Source organism: Oncorhynchus mykiss, chromosome 10 (genome assembly GCF_013265735.2).
Source record: "Oncorhynchus mykiss isolate Arlee chromosome 10, USDA_OmykA_1.1, whole genome shotgun sequence".
In the NCBI taxonomy this organism is placed as follows: domain Eukaryota; kingdom Metazoa; phylum Chordata; class Actinopteri; order Salmoniformes; family Salmonidae; genus Oncorhynchus; species Oncorhynchus mykiss.
The window spans coordinates 19,324,808-19,345,132 of NC_048574.1; the positions used below are offsets into that span (position 1 = coordinate 19,324,808).

At 42.2% G+C, this 20,325-nt stretch overlaps 1 protein-coding gene across 3 annotated transcripts in view; it reads right to left on the minus strand.

Moving 5' to 3' along the window:
* Nucleotides 1-1,256: 1,256 nt before the first annotated feature.
* pou2f3 (POU class 2 homeobox 3) overlaps nt 1,257-20,325 on the minus strand; it is a 29,514-nt gene continuing 10,445 nt past the window's right edge. For 2 of the 3 annotated variants that reach the window (XM_021617672.2, XM_036989841.1), the window contains exons 3-15: nt 16,132-17,127; nt 15,698-15,754; nt 11,236-11,270; nt 9,001-9,102; nt 8,543-8,654; nt 8,210-8,298; nt 7,642-7,818; nt 6,947-7,088; nt 4,028-4,161; nt 3,436-3,600; nt 3,129-3,168; nt 2,356-2,467; nt 1,257-2,115 (exon numbers count right to left, since the gene is read on the minus strand). In XM_021617672.2, coding sequence (XP_021473347.1) covers nt 2,073-2,115; nt 2,356-2,467; nt 3,129-3,168; nt 3,436-3,600; nt 4,028-4,161; nt 6,947-7,088; nt 7,642-7,818; nt 8,210-8,298; nt 8,543-8,654; nt 9,001-9,102; nt 11,236-11,270; nt 15,698-15,746 — 1,200 coding nt within the window. In that variant the 5' untranslated portion in view covers nt 15,747-15,754; nt 16,132-17,127 and the 3' untranslated portion in view covers nt 1,257-2,072. The remainder of the gene's footprint in view (nt 2,116-2,355; nt 2,468-3,128; nt 3,169-3,435; nt 3,601-4,027; nt 4,162-6,946; nt 7,089-7,641; nt 7,819-8,209; nt 8,299-8,542; nt 8,655-9,000; nt 9,103-11,235; nt 11,271-15,697; nt 15,755-16,131; nt 17,128-20,325) is intronic. The other variant, XM_036989842.1, reaches the window with a different exon arrangement.

The window sequence follows — 20,325 nt, forward strand, 5'->3', positions numbered from 1 at the left end:
CACAGTTCCAGTGGGTCAGTAGTTTACATACACTAAGTTGACTGTGCCTTTAAACAGCTTGGAAAATTCCAGAAAATGACGTTATGGCTTTATAAGCTTCCGATAGGCTAATTGACATCATTTGAGTCAATTGGAGGTGTACCTGTGGATGTATTTCAAGGCCTACCTTCAAACACTTTGCATGACATCATGGGAAAATCAAAAAAAATTGGCAAGACCTCAAAAAATTGTAGACCCTGGCAAGTCTGGTTCATCCTTGGGAGCAATTTCCAAATGCCTGAAGGTGCCACGGTCATCTATAAACACCATGGGACCACGCAGCCGCCATACCGTGTTCTGTCTCGTAGAGATGAACGTACTTTGGTGCGAAAACTGCAAATCAATCCCAGAACAACAGCAAAGGACCTTGTGAAGATGCTGGAGGAAACAGGTACAAAGTATCCATATCCACAGTAAAACGAGTCCTATATCGACATAACCTGAAAGGCCGCTCAGCAAGGGAGAAGCTACTGCTCCAAAACTGCCCTAAAAAAGCCAGACGACGGTTTGCAACTGCACATGGGGACAAATATCGTACTTTTTGGAGGAATGTCCTCTGGTCTGATGAAACAAAAATAGAACTGTTTGGCCATAATGACCGTCATTATGTTTGGAGGAAAAAGGGGGAGGCTTGCAAGCCAAAGAACACCATCCCAACCGTGGAGCACGGGGGTGTCGGCATTATGTTGTGAGGGTGCTTTGCTGCAGGAGGGGCTGGTGCACTTCACAAAATAGACGGCATCATGAGGAAGGACAATTATGTGGATATATTGAAGCAACATCTCAAGACAGCAGTCAGGAAGTTAAAGCTTGGTCGCAAATGGGTCTTCCAAATGAACAATGACCCCAAGCCAAGCATACTTCCAAAGTTGTGGCAAAATGGTATTGGAGTGGCCATCACCAAGCCCTGACCTCAATCCTATAGAAAATGTGTGGGCAGAACTGAAAAAGTGTGTGCGAGCAAGGAGGCCTACAAACCTGACTCAGTTACACCAGCTCTGTCAGGAGGAATGGGCCAAAATTCACCCAACTTATTGTGGGAAGCTTGTGGAAGGCTCCCCAATATGTTTGACCCAAGTTAAACAGGCAATGCTTCCAAATACTAACTTAGTGTATGTAAACTTTTGACCCATTGGGAATGTGATGAAAGAAATAAAAGCTGAAATAAATCATTCTCTCCAATATTATTCTGACATTTCACATTCTTAAATAAAGTGGTGATCCTAACTGACCTAAAACAGGGCATTTTTACTAGGATTAAATGTCAGGAATTGTGAAAATCTGAGTTGAAATGTAATTGGCTAAGGTGTATGTAAACTTCCGACTTCAACTGTATAAAAATACAAACAGTAGGCAACATCATGATTTAGATTGCTGTCTGGCATTTTAATATATACACCTTCGCACATTTATTCTCACACCTGACCTCCTGATGAATATCAAAGGAAATGGGCAAATTAACCGCACTGTAAACATTAATGGGCAGTTAAATTCAATCCAACTCATACAGCTGCATAGGCTACATAGTGGCATACAGACATACTGTATCTTATTTTCCGGTGGTCAAATTAAATTGCAGTGATTTGGACTGTAAAGTCAAAACTTTAGAGTACAGTACTGTAAAATGCCAGGTAGACCCTGTTTAGGTCATATTGATCCAGTTGTCTGAATAAGCCACTTGTGCGTGGGCAGTAGTTTAACAGTTGCTGCGTCAACATATTCTAACGGCAGGTTTAACAGAACTCTGACCCTGACTCTGATGTTCCTATTCTTTTTTTTTTGTTGCTTCCAATAGTTTTACTCTTATAGATAATGTAGGCTCAAATTCAGTTTGTGCCTCATATGACCTCAGAGGTGCCCTAAACTGATGCTAGAAATATTGATTATGACATTTCACATTTAATTCCAAATGCATAGAGTTTCTCAATATAATTTTAAAAGGTCTTCACGTATGTCTGCTGGTTTGTATCTATTTCTGTTTCCATTCATTGACATCAATAGTTTTAGTTCTCTTCCACAACAGGCAGGCTTTCTCAGTGGTGATAGGATGTAGGGTTCCATGTGCGATACCACGACCTGTAACGCAAAGATAACAGGTTCATCTCTCATCTGTACAATACCATGTTGCCAAATACAGTGTTAGACTAATTCTGTGTATCTCCCAAATGGCACCCCATTCCCCATGTAGTGCACTACTTTTGTCCAGGACCCATAGGGCTCGTGTGAAAAGTAGTGCACTATATAGGTAATGGGATGCCATTTGGGATATAGACACTGTTCACATGTCCTTGGCTGTGGTGAGCAAGTGTCCCCTACCCTGGTGAGCTGAAGGACTGGTTGACCTGAGAGGTCAGAGCAGCGGAGCCAGACCGGAGTGTTCCGGGCGAAGGCCCACGACTAGGACTATTGGGAGAGGAACTCGATGACACTAGAGCACAGAGGAATACACTCAATTTAACATGCACACTGAAGAAAGCTTGAAACTTCATACAGTGAGTTTCATATGGAGGAAGGTTTTATAGGTTATTTCTCACACTGTCGATTTCACAGAAAATGTCTATCCCATTTACTTTTTCTAAGTACTACAGACTATATGAAGTAGTCTTAAATACAGGTCTTAAGTACTACAGACTATATGGAGTAGTCTTAAATACAGGTTTTAAGTACTACAGACTACAGAGGGGCAAAAAAGTATTTAGTCAGCCACCAATTGATACAGGTAACGAGTGGAGGACAGAGGAGCCTCTTAAAGAAGAAGTTACAGGTCTGTGAGAGCCAGAAATCTTGCTTGTTTGTAGGTGACCAAATACTTATTTTCCACCATCATTTGCAAATAAATTCATAAAAAATCCTACAATGTGATTTTCTGGACTTCTCATTTTGTCTGTCATAGTTGAAGTGTACCTATGATGAAAATTACAGGCCTCTCGCATCTTTTTAAGTGGGAGAACTTGCACAATTGGTGGCTGACTAAATACTTTTTTGCCCCACTGTATGTGGAGTAGTCTTAAATACAGGTTTTAAGTACTACAGACTATGTGGAGTAGTCTTAAATACAGATTATATCAAGTACATATGGTTACACTTGCCTCCTGAAGCAGGAGGGCTGTATGATCTGGACGTGGATGCCTGAAACAACAGTTACATGATGGCTGGTGAGACAAAACACAAGACAATGTACTAAAAATGTGTTGTAGCATAACTATACATTCCTATCACACTATTCTTTCATTATACAACTCTTATCATAACAATGAACATTATTTGAAAATATACTTTCAAACTGACTTGAAAATAGAGAGCTACTGTATGTATTCAGAGCTGGCCATTTCACCATCAGGAAGAAACATGCATAATTTAACCCAAAACGTTATAACTGAGAGATTTAAGGCTAACCATTCTGGAGTTGAAGTTGTGTGATTTCATTGGTGAGGTGGACACGGGGCAGTAGATCCTCTTCTGCTTCTGTCTGCGGTTACAGAACCACACCCGCACCACCTCCTTCTCCATAGACAGCTGCTCTGAGATCAGCATGATCTCCTCCGAGTTAGGCTTGGGGTTCTGAATATAAATATTGGTATTAGGTGCTATAAGCATGCATGAGGCTTTATAATGTCTTGTAATATGGCATATGATATGAAGCTGCTCTGAAATCAGTGTGATCTCTTCCGAGTTGGGCTTGGGGTTCTAAAAATAAATGTTGGTAGCTAACACTGTAAAGCCTGCAGACATAATGCGTATTACTTGTTATAAGCATGAATGAGCCTTTATAATGTCTTTAAAATAAGCCATATCATTTGTGTCAGCATTGCAACTAACTCAAATGGCTGCTATGTAGTCACTCAAGTGTCACAACAATGTGCATTATGGTGGATTGTTTTGCTCCCTGGAAAGCATGGAAAAGTGCATTTAAATACGACCTATATCAACAGTTCCTAAATTATTTTCAGCATTTATGATTGGAAATGGACAGACAGAGTTAACTCACGTCAAGGAAGCGTTTCTCCAGGGTGAGCTTTATGTTGGTTTCGATGCTTGTCCTCTTTTTTCTTTTCCTTCCATAGCCTTCCATCAGGGGGGGTAGAGAAACAGCATTGCTCATAGAGTCAGAGGGGCAATTCTCTGATTTGGAAAGAGCATGAACATGATTTACCAACGTACATTTCCTCTAAAATACATTTCCAGCCAATATAGCAAAATAAATATCCTCTTGACATAGAAATAGTGTGTAAATACATGCAATGGCACATGACGTAAATGACTGAGAAATACCAAACCATCTACAAAATATACACTGAGTTTATAAAACATTAGGAACACCTGCTCTTTCCATGACATCGACTGACCGACCAAGTTAATCCAGGTGAAAGCTATGATCCCTTATTGATTTCACCTGTTAATATCACACCCTGATTTCTCAATTTGGTTAGTTCAGGGTGTGGTTTGGGGTGGGCATTCTATGTTGTCTATTTCTTTGTTGTTTTTGCCTAGTGTGGTTCCCAATCAGAGGCAGCTGTCTATCGTTGTCTGTGATTGGGGATCATATATAAGTTGTCATTTTCCGTTTGGGTTTTGCGGGGTGTTGTTTTCCGTTTAGTATCTGTGCCTGACGGAACTGTTCGCTTTTGTATTCGTTATATTTGTTTGAGTGATTCTTGACAATAAAGATCATGGACACTTTCCACGCTTCGCTTTGGTCTCATTCCGACGACAGCCGTTACAGAACACCCCACCAAAAAAGGACCAAGCAGCGCGGCCAGGAGGAGCAGGGATCCTGGGCCCGTGAGAAAAGAGAGTGGAGGACATCCTGGACCTGGGAGGAGGTAATGGCAGGGGACAAGACCCTGCCATGGAAGCAGGTGAAGGCAGCGAAAGAGGAACGGCGACGATACGAGGAGTCAAGGCAACGACGGAAGCATGAGAGGCAGCACGAGAGGCAGACCCCCCCCCCAAAACAATTTGGGGGGCACACGGGGAGATTGGCGAAGGTAGGGTTTAGACCTGAGCCAACTCCCCGTGCTTACCGTGGGGAGTGTGTGACTGGTCAGGCACTGTGTTATGCAGTGATGCGCACAATGTCTCCAGTACGCATTCATAGCCCGGTGCGCTCTGTTCCAGCTCCCAGCAGTTGCCGTGCTAGAGTGGGCATTCAGCCAGGACGGATTGTGCCGGCTCAGCGCTCCTGTGTCTCTTCGGTCCAGGATATCCTGTGCCAGCTCTACGCACGGTATCTCCAGTTCGCCAGGACAGCCCAAAGTGGCCTGTTCCAGTTCCCCGAACTTGCTGTGCTACAGGGGGAATCAGCCAGGACGCGTTGTGCCAGCTCTGCGCTCCAGCTCTCCAGTGCGCCTCCATGGCCCAGCATATCCTACGCCGGCTCTGCGCACTATGCCTCCAGTGCGCCTTCATAGCCCAGTGCTTCCAAGGCCAGCACTCCACACTCACTGAGCTGGAGTGGGTATCCAGCCAGGACGTGTTGTGGCAGCTCCCCGCACCAGGCTTCCAGTACGTCTCCTCAGTCCGGTGAGACCTGTTCCGGCTCCATGTACGAAGCCTCCAGTGATGATCCATGGTCCGACGCCTCCAGTGATGATCCATGGTCCGACGCCTCCAGTGATGATCCATGGCACGAAGCCTCCAGTGATGATCCATGGCCCGGAGCTTCTAGTGATAATCCATGCCACAAATCCTCCAGTGATGACCCATGGCACGAAGCCTCCAGTAATAATCCATGGCCCGGAGCCTCCCGTGATAATCCAGTGACACGAAGCCTCCAGTGATGATCCAGTGACACGAAGCCTCCAGTGATGATCCATGGCACGAAGCCTCCAGTGATGATCCATGGCACAGAGCCTTCAGCGAGGGTTCCCAGTCCGGAGCCTCCAGCGACGGTTCCCAGTCCGGAGCCTCCAGCGACGGTCCACAGTCCGGAGCCTCCAGCGACGGTCCACAGTCCGGAGCCTCCAGCGACGGTCCACAGTCCGGAGCCTCCAGCAGTGGTTCCCAGTTCAGAGCCTCCGGCGATGATCCACGGCCCGGTTCCTCCGGCAACGATTTACGGTCCGGAGTCTCTGGCGACGATCCACGGTCCGGTTCCACAGAAGCGGAGGGATTAGCATAGGGAGCGGGGGCTACGTCCCGAACCGGAGCCGCCACCGAGGATAGATGCCCACCCGGACCCTCCCCTATAGGTTCAAGTTTGCGGCCGGGAGTCCACACCTTTGGGGGGGGGGGGGGGGGGGGGGGGGGGGGGGGGGGGGGTGTGGTTCCCAATCAGAGGCAGCTGTCTATCGTTGTGTCTGATTGGGGATCATGTATATGTTGTCATTTTCCGTTTGGGTTTTGTGGGGTGTTGTTTTTCGTTTAGTATCTGTGCCTGACGGAACTGTTCCCTTTCGTTTTTGTATTCGTTATTTTTGTTTGAGTGATTCTTGACAATAAAGATCATGAACACTTTCCATGGTCCACTCTTCCTTACGACAATGAGCGTTACAGTTAAATCCACTTCAATCAGTGCAGATGAATGAAATAATGATTTTTAAGCTTTGAGACAATTGAGACATGGATTATGTATGCATGCTTTTCAATGGGGTATAGTAGTAGGTGTCAGGCACACAGGTTTGAGTGTGTCAAGAACTGCATCGCTGCTGGGTTTTTCATGCTCAACAGTTTCCCATGCTTATCAAGAATGATCCACCACCCAAAGGACATCCAGCCAACTGACAACTGCGGGAAGCATTGGAGTCAACATGGGCCAGCATCCCTGTGAAATGCTTTCGACACCTTGTACAGTCCATGCCCCAACGAATTGAGGCTGTTCCGAGGGCAAAAGCGGGGGTGCAACTCAATATTAGGAAGGTGTTCCTAATGTTTGGTACACTCAGTGTATTGTTATACTGTATAGTACCTGCGTCACTCAGCCATTTCTCAAGTAGAGGCTTCAGCTTGCACATGTTCTTGAAGCTTAGGTTGAGGGCCTCGAAGCGGGAGATGGTGGTCTGGCTGAAGTCATTCCCATACAGCTTCCCCATAGCCAGGCCTACATCACCCTGATACACACACACAGTGAATATATTTGAATCTGATTATGGCAAACCTTCAAATTATAATCTCGTTTCAATCTACATCATGAATTCAATACCTGTATTACATTATTAATCTCCTTCAAGTGTGTTGACTACAAAAATGTTAAGTCACTTCACTCCTGCCTTTGCGCTATGTGAGTTTCAACAGTTAAATGATATCAGAATGAGCAAATACACCAAGTACAGAAGTTAGGTGGCATATCAGTAATCAGAGCGTGTGGCAGTAGCTTCAAGGTTAGAGAGGTGTGCCAGTAACTGAAGGGTTGCCATTTCAAATCCCAGGACTGACAGGAAAATATCTGGTGGTATTGAGAATCACTATATTAGGTGCCATATATTGCCATTGTGCCCTTGTGCAAGACATTTAACCCCTAACTCGTTCAAGGGGCGCTGTTCTGTGACATCTAGACACTTTTGTTAGTGTATCAGTATTTGTGGTGTCTGGGGGGTTGGGAAAAAACATAAAACGGCAAAAAGATAAAGTTGTATTGTATTTTGAGCCAGTGGCCCTCTGTACCTGGGTGAAGCCCAGTTTGATGCGTCTCTGTTTGAAGGCCTTGGCAAACTGTTCCAACTCCTCCAGGTCACTGGCCTCGTCCTGCTGGGGGGGGGCCATGTGTTTGGGGACCTGCAGGTGGGACATGTCCAGGTGGCCTTCCATGGACGACGACGTCAGGCCCGACCGACTCATGGCCTTTAGGGAACACAGTGGTGAGGAGGAATACTGTTAAATGGGTGACGAAAGTAATTGTGTATATGTTTAGCCATGTGAAAATTATAGCAGTGTTAGAAACCTTTTTCATGCAAAAATGGAAAATGTTTGTGTCTTATGCAAATGTCTCTCTTCATAATTCCTCATATTAATATATTTGACTGATATCATTGAAAGTTCTGTGATAAATCCTTGTCCCTCTCGTGGTCTGTCCTGTAAAGAGTTAATTCTGTTATCAAGTTCAAGGACCTGGATGCATGACGTGAAGTGTTGCCCTATTGTCTTCTCAGTAAACATGATAACTTTACTTACATTTCTCTGCCTCATCCATATAGCTAATCATGTCAACTGGTGTAAGAAGTGGGATTTTTACCTGAGGTGTCAATGCTAACCCAGGCTGGTGCTGGAGGAGGCCTGACTGGCTCTGGGTGGGAAAGCTGAGGAGGTTCTGCTGCAGAAGTGCTACACGGGGGAAAAAAAGACAAATTAACACAATTTGTTTAGAGAAGTATAATATATATTTTAACTTTCACACTTCCCACATTTTTCAGAAATCCTGTTTGAATGATTCCCAGTTGTAGGATTCTCTCCCTGCTTATTCTCTACTGATTTCGTGAGTCCTCAAACTGGTATAGCTAAAAATCCTGTGACTTTTGGGAAAGTTTCCAGAATATTGCAACCCTTTCATTTGATTGTCCATGTGTACCTTGGTGCCCCGTGTGTTGTGTCTGTGAGAGAAGGAAGGAGGAGGGGGGTGAGAGGTGGTGAGAGCCGGGCATAAGCACCAACTGCTGCATGGTGTGTGAGGAGGAGACTTCCTGTTGAAACAACAGAAACACAATCTTAGATTTTTCATTTATTTAACCTTTATTTATCCAGGTGAGTTGTTGAGATACAATCTCTTTTGCAGGAGAGACCTGGATCTAAACCAAAAAACAACAATCCAAATGCCCTCATTACAGAATGACAGTTTTCTCCCATTCTTAGAAAATGATAAATAATTATAGCTTGACAGGACATTAAACATGGGGCCAAGGGCTGTACATATCAAAAATATTAGGGTAGGAGTGCTGATCTAGGATCAGGTCCCCCCCATTCATATAATCGTATTAATTATGAACTTAAAAGCCTCTGATATATTGAGACAGAAGATGAGTAACCTACCCCTGATAGCTGGCCACCAGATATTGGGGCTCCTTGTGTCAGGTGACATGTCTTGTGTGATAAGACAGAATGGGGAGAGTCATTGAGGACCTCTGTCTTGATCTGGAAACCAATCACATCACAATATTTCTCACTTTTCTATTCCTACTTTTTGATGTTGCAATTGTCTTTAGAAGAATAACAGTACATAAACACGGTCTTGTCGTTTTCACTGGAAATGTGGATATAAATTGTGTGTGACCAATTGACGTAGAACAAATGTCAGCCTGGTTGTTCTATCTTGTCATCAACAGTATCAATGTTATTCCAACTCCGATCCTCCAGTACCCCCAACAGCCCAACTCCGATCCTCCAGTACCCCCAACAGCCCAACTCCAATCCTCCAGTACCCCCAACAGCCCAACTCCGATCCTCCAGTACCCCCAACAGCCCAACTCCGATCCTCCAGTATCCCCAACAGCCCAACTCCGATCCTCCAGTACCCCCAACAGCCCAACTCCAATCCTCCAGTACCCCCAACAGCCCAACTCCGATCCTCCAGTACCCCCAACAGCCCAACTCCGATCCTCCAGTACCCCCAACAGCCCAACTCCGATCCTCCAGTATCCCCAACAGCCCAACTCCGATCCTCCAGTACCCCCAACAGCCCAACTCCAATCCTCCAGTACCCCCAACAGCCCAACTCCAGTCCTCCAGTACCCCCAACAGCCCAACTCCAGTCCTCTAGTACCCCCAACAGCCCAACTCCAGTCCTCCAGTACCCCCAACAGCCCAACTCCAGTCCTCTAGTACCCCCAACAGCCCAACTCCAGTCCTCCAGTACCCCCAACAGCCCAACTCCAGTCCTCCAGTACCCCCAACAGCCCATCTCCAGTCCTCCAGTACCCCCTACAGCCCAACTCCAGTCCTCCATTAACCCCAACAGCAAACTCCAGTCCTCCAGTATCCCCAACAGCCCAACTCCAGTCCTCCAGGCCCGCCAACAGCCCAACTCCAGTCCTCCAGTCCCTTCAACAGCCCAACTCCAGTCCTCCAGTCCCTTCAACAGCCCAACTCCAGTCCTCCAGTCCCTTCAACAGCCCAACTCCAGTCCTCCAGTCCCTTCAACAGCCCAACTCCAGTCCTCCAGTCCCTTCAACAGCCCAACTCCAGTCCTCCAGTCCCTTCAACAGCCCAACTCCAGTCCCTTCAACAGCCCAACTCCAGTCCTCCAGTCTCTTCAACAGCCCAACTCCAGTCCTCCAACAGCAAACATTTTTGTTGTAGCCCCGGACAAATACACCAGATTTAATTAATTGAGGGTTTGATGATTAGTTGACAAGTTTAATCAGGAGCTACAATAAAAATGCATACTGTTAGGGGTACTTGAGGACTGAAGTTGGGAAACTGTGTGTGTGCGTGTGTGTGTGTGCATATGTGTGCTCCTTGACCGGTTGGGTTAGGCTGCAGGACTTGTTAAACAAGATACAAACTCTGATAAACACCCTCCCCTCAGGCAGTGTAGTATGCAAATAACCCCCAGGACTAAAACAATAAACCTCCCTTTAACAATCTCCCATTGCCAAATGGATAGACATAGTTTAGGAATAACTAAACTAAGATAATAGGTTTTAATAAGAGGTGGACATTTTGAGGTATATAAAGAGTGGTGTGAAAAAATGTCATGATCTTAGTGGAACTGTCCAGCACACTTACAATAAGTGGTATTGAGTTCATGTAATATGACACTAGATGCTCTTATTACATGATTTTCACAGACTAGAGTACCTTCAGTATTGACAATCACAATCAATATTTCTGTTACATGTACAAGACCAATCTTATTTACAATGACGGCCTACCCCCGGCCATACCCTAAACCGGACGTCACCGGGCCAATTGTGTGCCGCCCTATGGGACTCCCAATCACGGCCGGTTGTGACACATCCTGCAATTGAACCAGGGTCTGTAGGGACGCCTCTAGCACTGTGATGCAGCACGTTAGACCGCTGTGCCACAAGGGAGCCCATGTGGTATGAAGTAAAAATATATATTTTTTAAATATAAAATAAATGATTAACATAGTTTTCCTGTAATGTCCTACTATGAACTCTCTAAGAATTTGTTCTTAACTGACTTGCCTAATTAAATAAAGATTACATTTTTTTTATTTTTTTTAAAAAGTTGCTCACAGTTCAATTAATTCCCACTTATGGATCATCTGAAGTTAAAATGACATGTGTTTTCTATACTCACTTGTCTGGTGAAGTCAATTCCATTTTGTTCATTGTCTGCAGGAGAAAGTAAATATAAATGATTAAACAGTCATAAATTACAACGTCATACCTATCCCCAAGAATATTATGGCCACATTGTGGTTTTCTGTTTATTAGAATAGGCCTACACCTGAAGTAGCGCTCTGGATAACATTATGGATGATTTTTGATAATTAAGATAAATTCAATAATAGGCAAATTGCTAACACTTTATAATAACTTTCATGAATAAGTTATAAATGCTTGTAAATATATATAAATAGTTGCTAAATTACCATACATTTGATAAATTATTATAAATTGTAATGCTCATAATACTTTTAATTGTTAATACATGTTTACAAATGATGTAATAGTTTATAAATAGTTCATGCATTTTATTTCACAAAAGTGTTAAAACCACATATCGAGACGCCATGCCCACTGAAACTGAGAAGCCCTTGTGCCTCAGAAGTGTGTCCTCAATTTGTAGGATAAAAATACACAAGATGTAGTTTATTTCAACAGTTTCTTGGCACTGACCATATATATCCTCATCAGGGCTATAGTGTAAAAAAATCCAACACAGCCATATGGATGATTCACCACCATATGGAGTGAATGATTACAAAGGTTATGATCACATTAACCCTTTTAAGATACTGGCACCCTCCCTACAACACAACGATGCCATACGAGACAGAGAGTTCAAAGGTCTACTGTGTCAGGTAATCTTCCCTCATTTGAATTTCAAATAGGACCTCTGGGAGTTTGCGGCGAGTGATGTGCCTGCTCGACCCACAGTATGGAAATCTCCCCCCCACCCCCCCCACCCCCAGGCCAAACTTCCAGTATGGAAATGATGGTGCCATGCAAATCAGCTGCGTAGCCTTGACAACCTTTTCAGGCCTTTCCATGGTAATGTTTACAGACCCCCAGGTGCACTACACACATTGACTAACTCTAAACCCAGAACTATAATGGAACTGGGATAGCATTGGCAACACAGGATAGAACAAAACTTTGAACACTATGTATACTGTATTATTATTATTGTACTATCGTATTATACAGAATTGTCTGGCAGCATCCATGTCCCCTTATGTCAGTTCAATCTCATTTTAACATCGGAAGACTGGAGTTGATCACGTTCTGCATTCGGTCCCTTCGCAACTTCGCAACAATTAATTCCCTTGTAATTCTAAAAGCTTTGATAAAAAGTGTCTTCTGATTTTGTTTCCCGTAATATACAGTACCATGGTTGATAATGGTTCACTTCTAAACAAATTAGGCCAAGTGTGACGTCGGTATGAAGGATCGGGAGACAGACGCAGGAATGCGTAATAGGGGTTTTTATTTACCCAAATTACTGCGTGTCACGTAAAGGCACGGGGACGAAGACCAAACAAACACTATACAAAACACAGGGTTGAAACCCAAACAAAAGAGCAAGGAGTACCTCGAATAAATAACCAACAGACATTGTAACAATAATCGACAGGACAATGGTAAACCAAGGACACACTTGTACAATTATTCATCACTGGGAATAGTGGTCAGGTGTGCGTAATGAAAGTTCAGGAGGGATCCGTGACAGTACCCCCGCTGATGCGCTGCACTAGCAGCGCAATGACACCGGCCTCAAGGATGATCACAGGAATGCAGTGCGGGTCGTTCAGGACCTGATGAAGCTGCCGAAGTTGTGGGATCGTCGGATGGACCAGTAGCAGTGGCATCAGACGGACCGGTTGTGGCAGCGTCGGACGGGCCAGTTGCAGCTGCTGAAGTTGCGTCATCGGACAGACCAGTAGCAGTGGCATCAGACGGACCGGTTGTGGCGGCGTCGGACGGGCCAGTTGCAGCTGCTGAAGTTGCATCATCGGACGGACCCGTTGTGGCAACGTCGGACGGCCCAGCTGCAGCTGCCAAAGTTGAGGCGGCGCTGGACGGACCGGTAGCACCATCGTCAGACGGGCCATTCCCGCTGTCTTCCTTAATGGCCGATTATTCTGTCACGTTGGTATAAAGGGTCAGGAGACAGGCTAGGGTTTTTTATTTCATGTAGTTCTATGTACTTTTGTGTGGATATAATTTTTTTACGGACCGTACATGGCGCTCCATCGCTCTATTTGTGTGAAGTGTGTAAGGCCCTTTAGACCCTTAGACCAGCCCAGGCCACTGCCTGCATTATTCTAACCCGTATCCCGAAGAGACCATAAACCTTTAGTGGCTCTCTGGATAGTGCTTTCAAAAGTGCATTTGATTTGCACAGCAGCATATTCTAGATGATGGAAGGAGTTGACACTCAGAATAGTCTGTCTGGTTGCATGCTCTTGATGACTACTCAGACAGGTTTTCAGTCTAAACTGAACGGATCATGCCATGGGACTGCCAGTTTCTGAGTCATGTCAACACCTTCCATCCAGGATACACTGCTATGGAAATCAAATGCACCTCTGAGAGCGTTATCTGAAAAGCCATTTTCTGCAATTAATCATTGTAATTATACATTAAAAATATATTGATAACTCAGCAAATGGACTCTTAATTCAGTTTCGGGAAAGAATGTCATCAAAAGATAAAGGTTGTAATATATCATACAATATCAATTAGCTTAGGGGACATCTTCTCAAAGGGACATTTTTTAAAATGTAACCTTAATTTACCTAGGCAAGTCAGTTAAGAACAAATTCTTATTTACAATGACGGCCTACCACAGCTAAACCCAGACGACACTGGGCCAATTGTGTACCGCCCAATGGGACTCCCAATCACGGTCAGTTGTGGCCTAGCACTGAGATGCAGTGCCTTAGACCGCTGTGCCACTTGGGAACATGTACAGAACTCTCTTTTCTGACCTATATTTTATGCAGACCTTTCATTCACTTTTCAATTAGGGAGTCAAGTTGTTAGTTTAATTTTGGTTAAATGGTGTTGAAAAATAACACAGCAAGCTGTGTGAAAAGATGCATGATATCATTGCTATCAGGGTAAAATTATTGTGATAATTTCCTCTCTGACCTGACGGTCTTGTATAGTGTTGTGGCCATTAGTGCTAGATTATATGAAATCATATCTGGTGTGATCGTTAGTAGGATCCTTTGAGGTGAAGTTGATTCAACATAAAAGTTTAAGGCACCCAGCTGCTGCTGGACTGACTTCAAGTTTACTCAACTCTGGGGCAGGAAAGTTATACTAACATTAATTCCTACATTTGCCAAAGGTTTTATTCAGAATGTTTTCAAATTCTCCCAATTTTAAGTCCAGCCAATTTGGACATGTAACGTATTTGGACTTTTTCCAAGTTGTATGTTTTACAGTGATTTGCTTGAATGATAGCTGAGGCAAATGCATGATGGAACTTTAAAAGCCTATTTTGTCAGATTTTGTAAAAAAAATAAAACTTCCATACACTATGCTGGTCTATCTGAATCCAAGTTCCACATTTTCATTTAGTTTGTTCTGTATTTTACCACCTCGTCCATGTCGCCTGGGGCTGTGACAACTTCTCTGCAAACAGCTTGACACATTACATCCTGGTAGAGCCGCCAACTAACAGAATCAACACATCCAATTTTAGAAACACTTTCAGAAACACTTATTCCAGTTGTTGTTGGGGGGAGATGTTGGCTGTTGATAAAGTACTTTCAATCAGAAAGATTATACAGAGAAATAGTAATTCACTATTCACACTGTGGTAATCAACACACCCTAATGGCCCACTTATCAGCAACGGACTGTACAAGAAATGTTGAGACACATTTACACTGTTATTGATAAATACAGCCTATAGCTATCAAAACAAATGTCCAGACACACCATAACTTCCAAAATAAGGTTTTCTGAAATACTAAACCACCATAGCAATGTAAAACGTTCATTCTCAGCCTGGAGGCTCCACGTACTCTTGCATCCAAAATCCATGACAACATTTGAGTAAGAAAATCACACACACTAAAACATTTACTGTCAACAATTAGTGAATAATATTCATTGTTATTGGGGGTGTTCTGTTTCAGTAAATGTGTGTGTTTCAGTTAATCATTTATATTAAAAAAGCAAAATTTGCTTATTTTTCAGTACAAATCTGTATGTAAGTATGTACCACAGATCCAGGGATATTAAGCACACAATGATTCCTCAGAGATATTATGTAATTAAAAAGTAATAAATAATAACAAAATCATATTGTGCTACTAAAAGCTATCAAATAAAGAAATGTTGAAATTAAATGTTTGTAGGGTAATCTTAACATAAGAATAAGCAGAAATGTCTTTCTGTAAGTTTATTTTGTTTTTAACACCACTATCACCAAGAAATACATTTAGCAGGTGTGATGGAGGAGAAAAGTAAACATAATTTTCCAAGATATATGTCATCATAATTTTTTCTGATATGCCTGACAAGAGATAACGACAAACTGAGAAATTAAAAGTAGACATTGAAAGGTGAAACATCCTTACCTGCTTGTTCATGGTGAGCCTCTGAGTGTTCCACTCCGTCTGTGCTCATCTTAATATCTGTAAATGATAAATACTGCTGATTTTCCTAAAGGACTGTAACTTCGCTGGGACAATGCAGCACTCAGCTCTACCAGTAAAATGATATTGAGGTTATTCTAATGTGGCGTACTTTCAAATTTTCTCCCACATGTGATTGCTGTTATAATATTCATAAGTTGGAGGGTATCCCCATTCAGTATTCAGCACAGTTGTTCCAGCTCTCCTCCCTATCTGAACTCAGTCAAAACCAAATGGATCAAGTCAACAGACACTCACAAAGCATGGTGAAATGGCTTGACATTTTTTACTTTATATTACATTGAATATAAGAATTTAAAATGTGAACAGGTAATTTATAAATGTTTTATTTAAAAATATATATATAAATTACTTACCTGGATTTAACAATTGTTCCACTCACTGGTTTAGATAGCACTATGTGAATATGTCCCTTTTGTCTCTAAAAAGATGCTGGTATTGGGATGGAAATGTATAATATCTACTAGTGGTCATCTGCATTTACCTAAGTGGGTTAGTGGAGGAAAATGCACCTTTTTCAGTACCCCACACAGGCAGATAGAGAGTCATTTGCATAAGTCTCTCGGTGTGTCCTATCCAGTCTCGTTTTTTTTTTGCATAAAACAACAATGGGTTGACTGCGAACTTAGAAAAGTTGCTTTTCAGTGTATGTGTTTGTATAAAGAGATGAATAAGCGGACATCATGTTGCGATAATAACTTAGCATCAAATCAGGACAATTTGTGGAGAGAATAATAAGCTTTACATCATAGTTTTTTTTTTTACTGTGGAACAAGATTGAAATCTACCATTGGGCAGACAAAATGGGCAGACCGCCAAAATGGGGACAATACATTCTAGTATCTTTCATGAATCTGCTTTATTAAATAATCAATACATTATATTTCATTTTTTGTAAATATTTATAAACATGTGTTACTAGCATTACAATTCATAAGCATGTATAACATTTTATTAATGTATAAACCATGATGACAGGTTTGGTTCAAGTGTATTCTCATCTGTTTCTATTCACTACAAAATGTTGTGCTAGCATGTTTTGAAATGCAACAACCTCAGGTCTGTCTGCCTGAATGACATCAAAACATAAAGAAAAGATGATGCAACAACCATAGGTCTGTCTGCCTGAATGACATCTAAGCATAAAGAAAAGAAGGCATGGGACACAAAGACCTTTATGCAAATGAAGTTGATCAAACTTAAGACACATAAAGATAAGATTTATGTCCAGAGGGAGAATGGCACAGATGACTGAGTAAACAGCTGATTTACTCCTCTCTTTGGTTGGCTTGTTGAAACAGCATCTTCAACTGTCTTTCATGCCATTGGATACGCTCCTTCACACTTTGTTCCTACAGAAAGACAAACACACACATGCGTATGCACATACCATAGGTGAATTTACCATTTATGGTAAATTCCAAAATAAAATAAATAAATAAATAAAAGCCTATTTCGGCACACCCTATAATTATGATTGAAAAGTAAAACCGTGAGTCTATGATAGAAAGACAAGTGATGCAAAATGTATTATTTAGGCTAATATATTATTGTTGTCCACATCAAGTTCATAGATACTGATCAAACAACAATATTGTTAGGAAACAGGAAGTACGTTTTTAGGGCACAGGTAGACAGTACGCAACATGCAACAATTTCAGCAATTTTACCGAGTTACAGTTGATATAAGGAAATCAGTCAATTTAAATAAATTCATTAGGTCCTAATCTATGGATTTCACATGACTGGGAAGGGGCACTGCCATGGGTGGGCCTGGGAGAGCATAGGCCCACCCACTGGGGAGGGGAAGAAATTCATTTTTCTATATGTGCACCACAAAATGTAAATCTGGTCAAATGGTGCTTTTCATTAGCTGTCCGGGTGGCTGGTAGCAGACGATCCCGCACGTGATGAAACTGGATGTGGAGGTCCTGGAGGCAAGCACTAGGCAGAATAAATGATTGGTTTCCTCAGTGCCTATGTGGTCCAGTTTTTACAGCCACTGACCCTGCCACACATAGGTCAGAGTCGGCATAGGTTTGAATTCAGCCCACTGCCCTTTGACTCACAGATGTCTATTTTTTATGCATTCATTTTATGTGGTTACAGGGCTAAAACAGAAACAACTCAAAGGTTTACAGTTTAGGCATTAATTACAAGTGGTTAAGGTTAGGGCTATAGAAATAAATAATAATAATAAAAAACGACTTGCCTACAGTATGTATCATCAGTATTCTTCCTAGTTTTCTCAGTGCTTGTCTAAGCAGCGCGCTCCGGCTCCAGTGACCAGCCTGAGCCTACAAAAACTAAAATGTTCATGTCCTGCTTAGCATTCAAAATATAACGAGTACTTTTGGGTGTCATGGACAATGTACGGAGTAAAAAGTACAATATTTTCAAGGTAAAGGTAAAAGTAGTCAAATATAATAATAGTAAAGTAAAGTACATGTACCCCCAAAAAACGACCTAAGTAGTTTTACACCACTGGCGCAGCCATGGGTGGGCCTGGGAGTGCACTTGGGAGCCCGACCCACCCACTGGGGAGCCAGGCCCAGCCAATCAGAATTAGTTTTCCCCCACAAAATGACTTATATATGTGGACCACTAAATGTGGTTGTAGGCAAATCTGGTCAAATGGTGTTTTTAATCAAACTGCTAGATATTAAATGTTTGTTTAAGTCAGTTTAACAGCATAGTTTATATTTAACTGAGCTACAGGCTAAAGCTATTATATTAACTGTTAACTCTCCGAAATGTATTTAGTCAGGCAACCTTCAGTCCAGTCATCACCAGAGGGCAGTCAAACTCCACAATGGATGTTTGTGCATTATATGGATGGAACATACAGGTAACTGCCAAAATAAAGGAAAAGCCAACATAAAGTGTCTCAATAGGGTGTTGGGCCACCATGAGCCACCAGAACAGCTTCAATGCGCCTTGGCATAGATTCTATAAGTGTCTGGAACTCTATTGGAGGGACGCAACACCATTCTTCCAAAACAAACTCCATACTTTGGTGTTTTGTTGATGGCGGTAGAAAACACTATGTCTCAGACACCGCTCGAGAATCTACCATAAGTGTTCAATTGTGTTGGTGACTGAGACACACATTAGACTACTATTTTAAAGTCACTGAGATCTCTTCATCTAGCCATGGTATTTTTGTACATGACCTTAAGAATGATGGGAGGTTTTAATTGCTTATTTAACTCAGGAACCCCAAATGTGTGGAAGCACCAGCATCTTCACCATGAAGAAATGATGGAAGACGGGAGTGTTTTCCAAAGCATGGTTTTAGGCGCATTATGATGTTTATATACCCACAAATCTAATGAGCTTTGCAATATGATACCCATGAAGACAATTTAGGATTTTAATTTGTCAAAGTTAGACACACTTGTAGAAAACATTGTGAGCTTCAACTGCATATTTTTTTTTCATAAAACATTTTAAACCATAGAATTACTTTAAAACAAATAACACAGTGAAAAGTTAAAGGCACTTACCATATTCCAATGGTTTACATATTTCAAAAATAAAGTTTCATGTTTTGTTACTGTGTGTATGCATTAGGTAACTTTTGTTTGTAAAATCTAATCCCTCAGAGAGATAGATGGACTATAATTAGCATAATGTAATAAAAACATGTGGAACAGCAATATCCAGCACAAGCTTAATCACTGGCACTTCGGACATATAAGGATGACACAATAAGGATGACAGAAAGTTCAGTCCACTAGTTTCTTTCTTCAGTCTATCACAACAAGATGGTAAACCTGAGAAAATATTGTTGATCAAAGAGGGATATAAAAGGCTTAAAAATAATTGGATGTGAAAGGTTCCCACATGTAAGCTGCCTGATGAATATCTCATACCACCACGAATATGAGAGAACAGTACTCACAGTTAATCTGTGAACTCTACTTTATTCCTTATACCTATAATATAAACCCGACTTAAGTCCGTTTCTGCATTTGAAGTTGCAAGGCAGAGATTAGGCTACATGCTGATGCATTTGACAGCAATGGCAAAAGCCTCCCAGCCAGACAAATATTGGTCCCTACACTCAGAAAAAAAGGTGCTATCTAGAACCTAAAATAGTTATTTGGCTATCCCCATAGCAGTACCTTTTGAATAACCATTTTCTGTTCCAAATAGAAACCTTTTGGGGTTCCATGTAGAACCCTTTCTATAGAGGGTTCTACACGCAACCCAAAACGATTCTACCTGGAACTAAAAAGTGTTCTGCTATGGGGACAGTCGAAGAGAGTATAGTTCAAGTTAAGAATGTGTGGATATTGGTTACACACTGGATTGTTTCAATATCCTAGTTTTTTTTAACAGAATATCCCTAAATTAAATTAAAACTGCATCAGTTAAGTAAAAACAAAGTGTTATATAAAAAGAGTGTCTGTTTTCTCTGAGCAGATCCACCATTCACAGTCTCAACCTTAGGTGGCACTGAACAGTACTTTAACAGATGGCACCAAGTCAAAACAGAGACAGTAGAGAAAATGAGACACCCCACTCCCTCATTTTTTCAGGTCGGG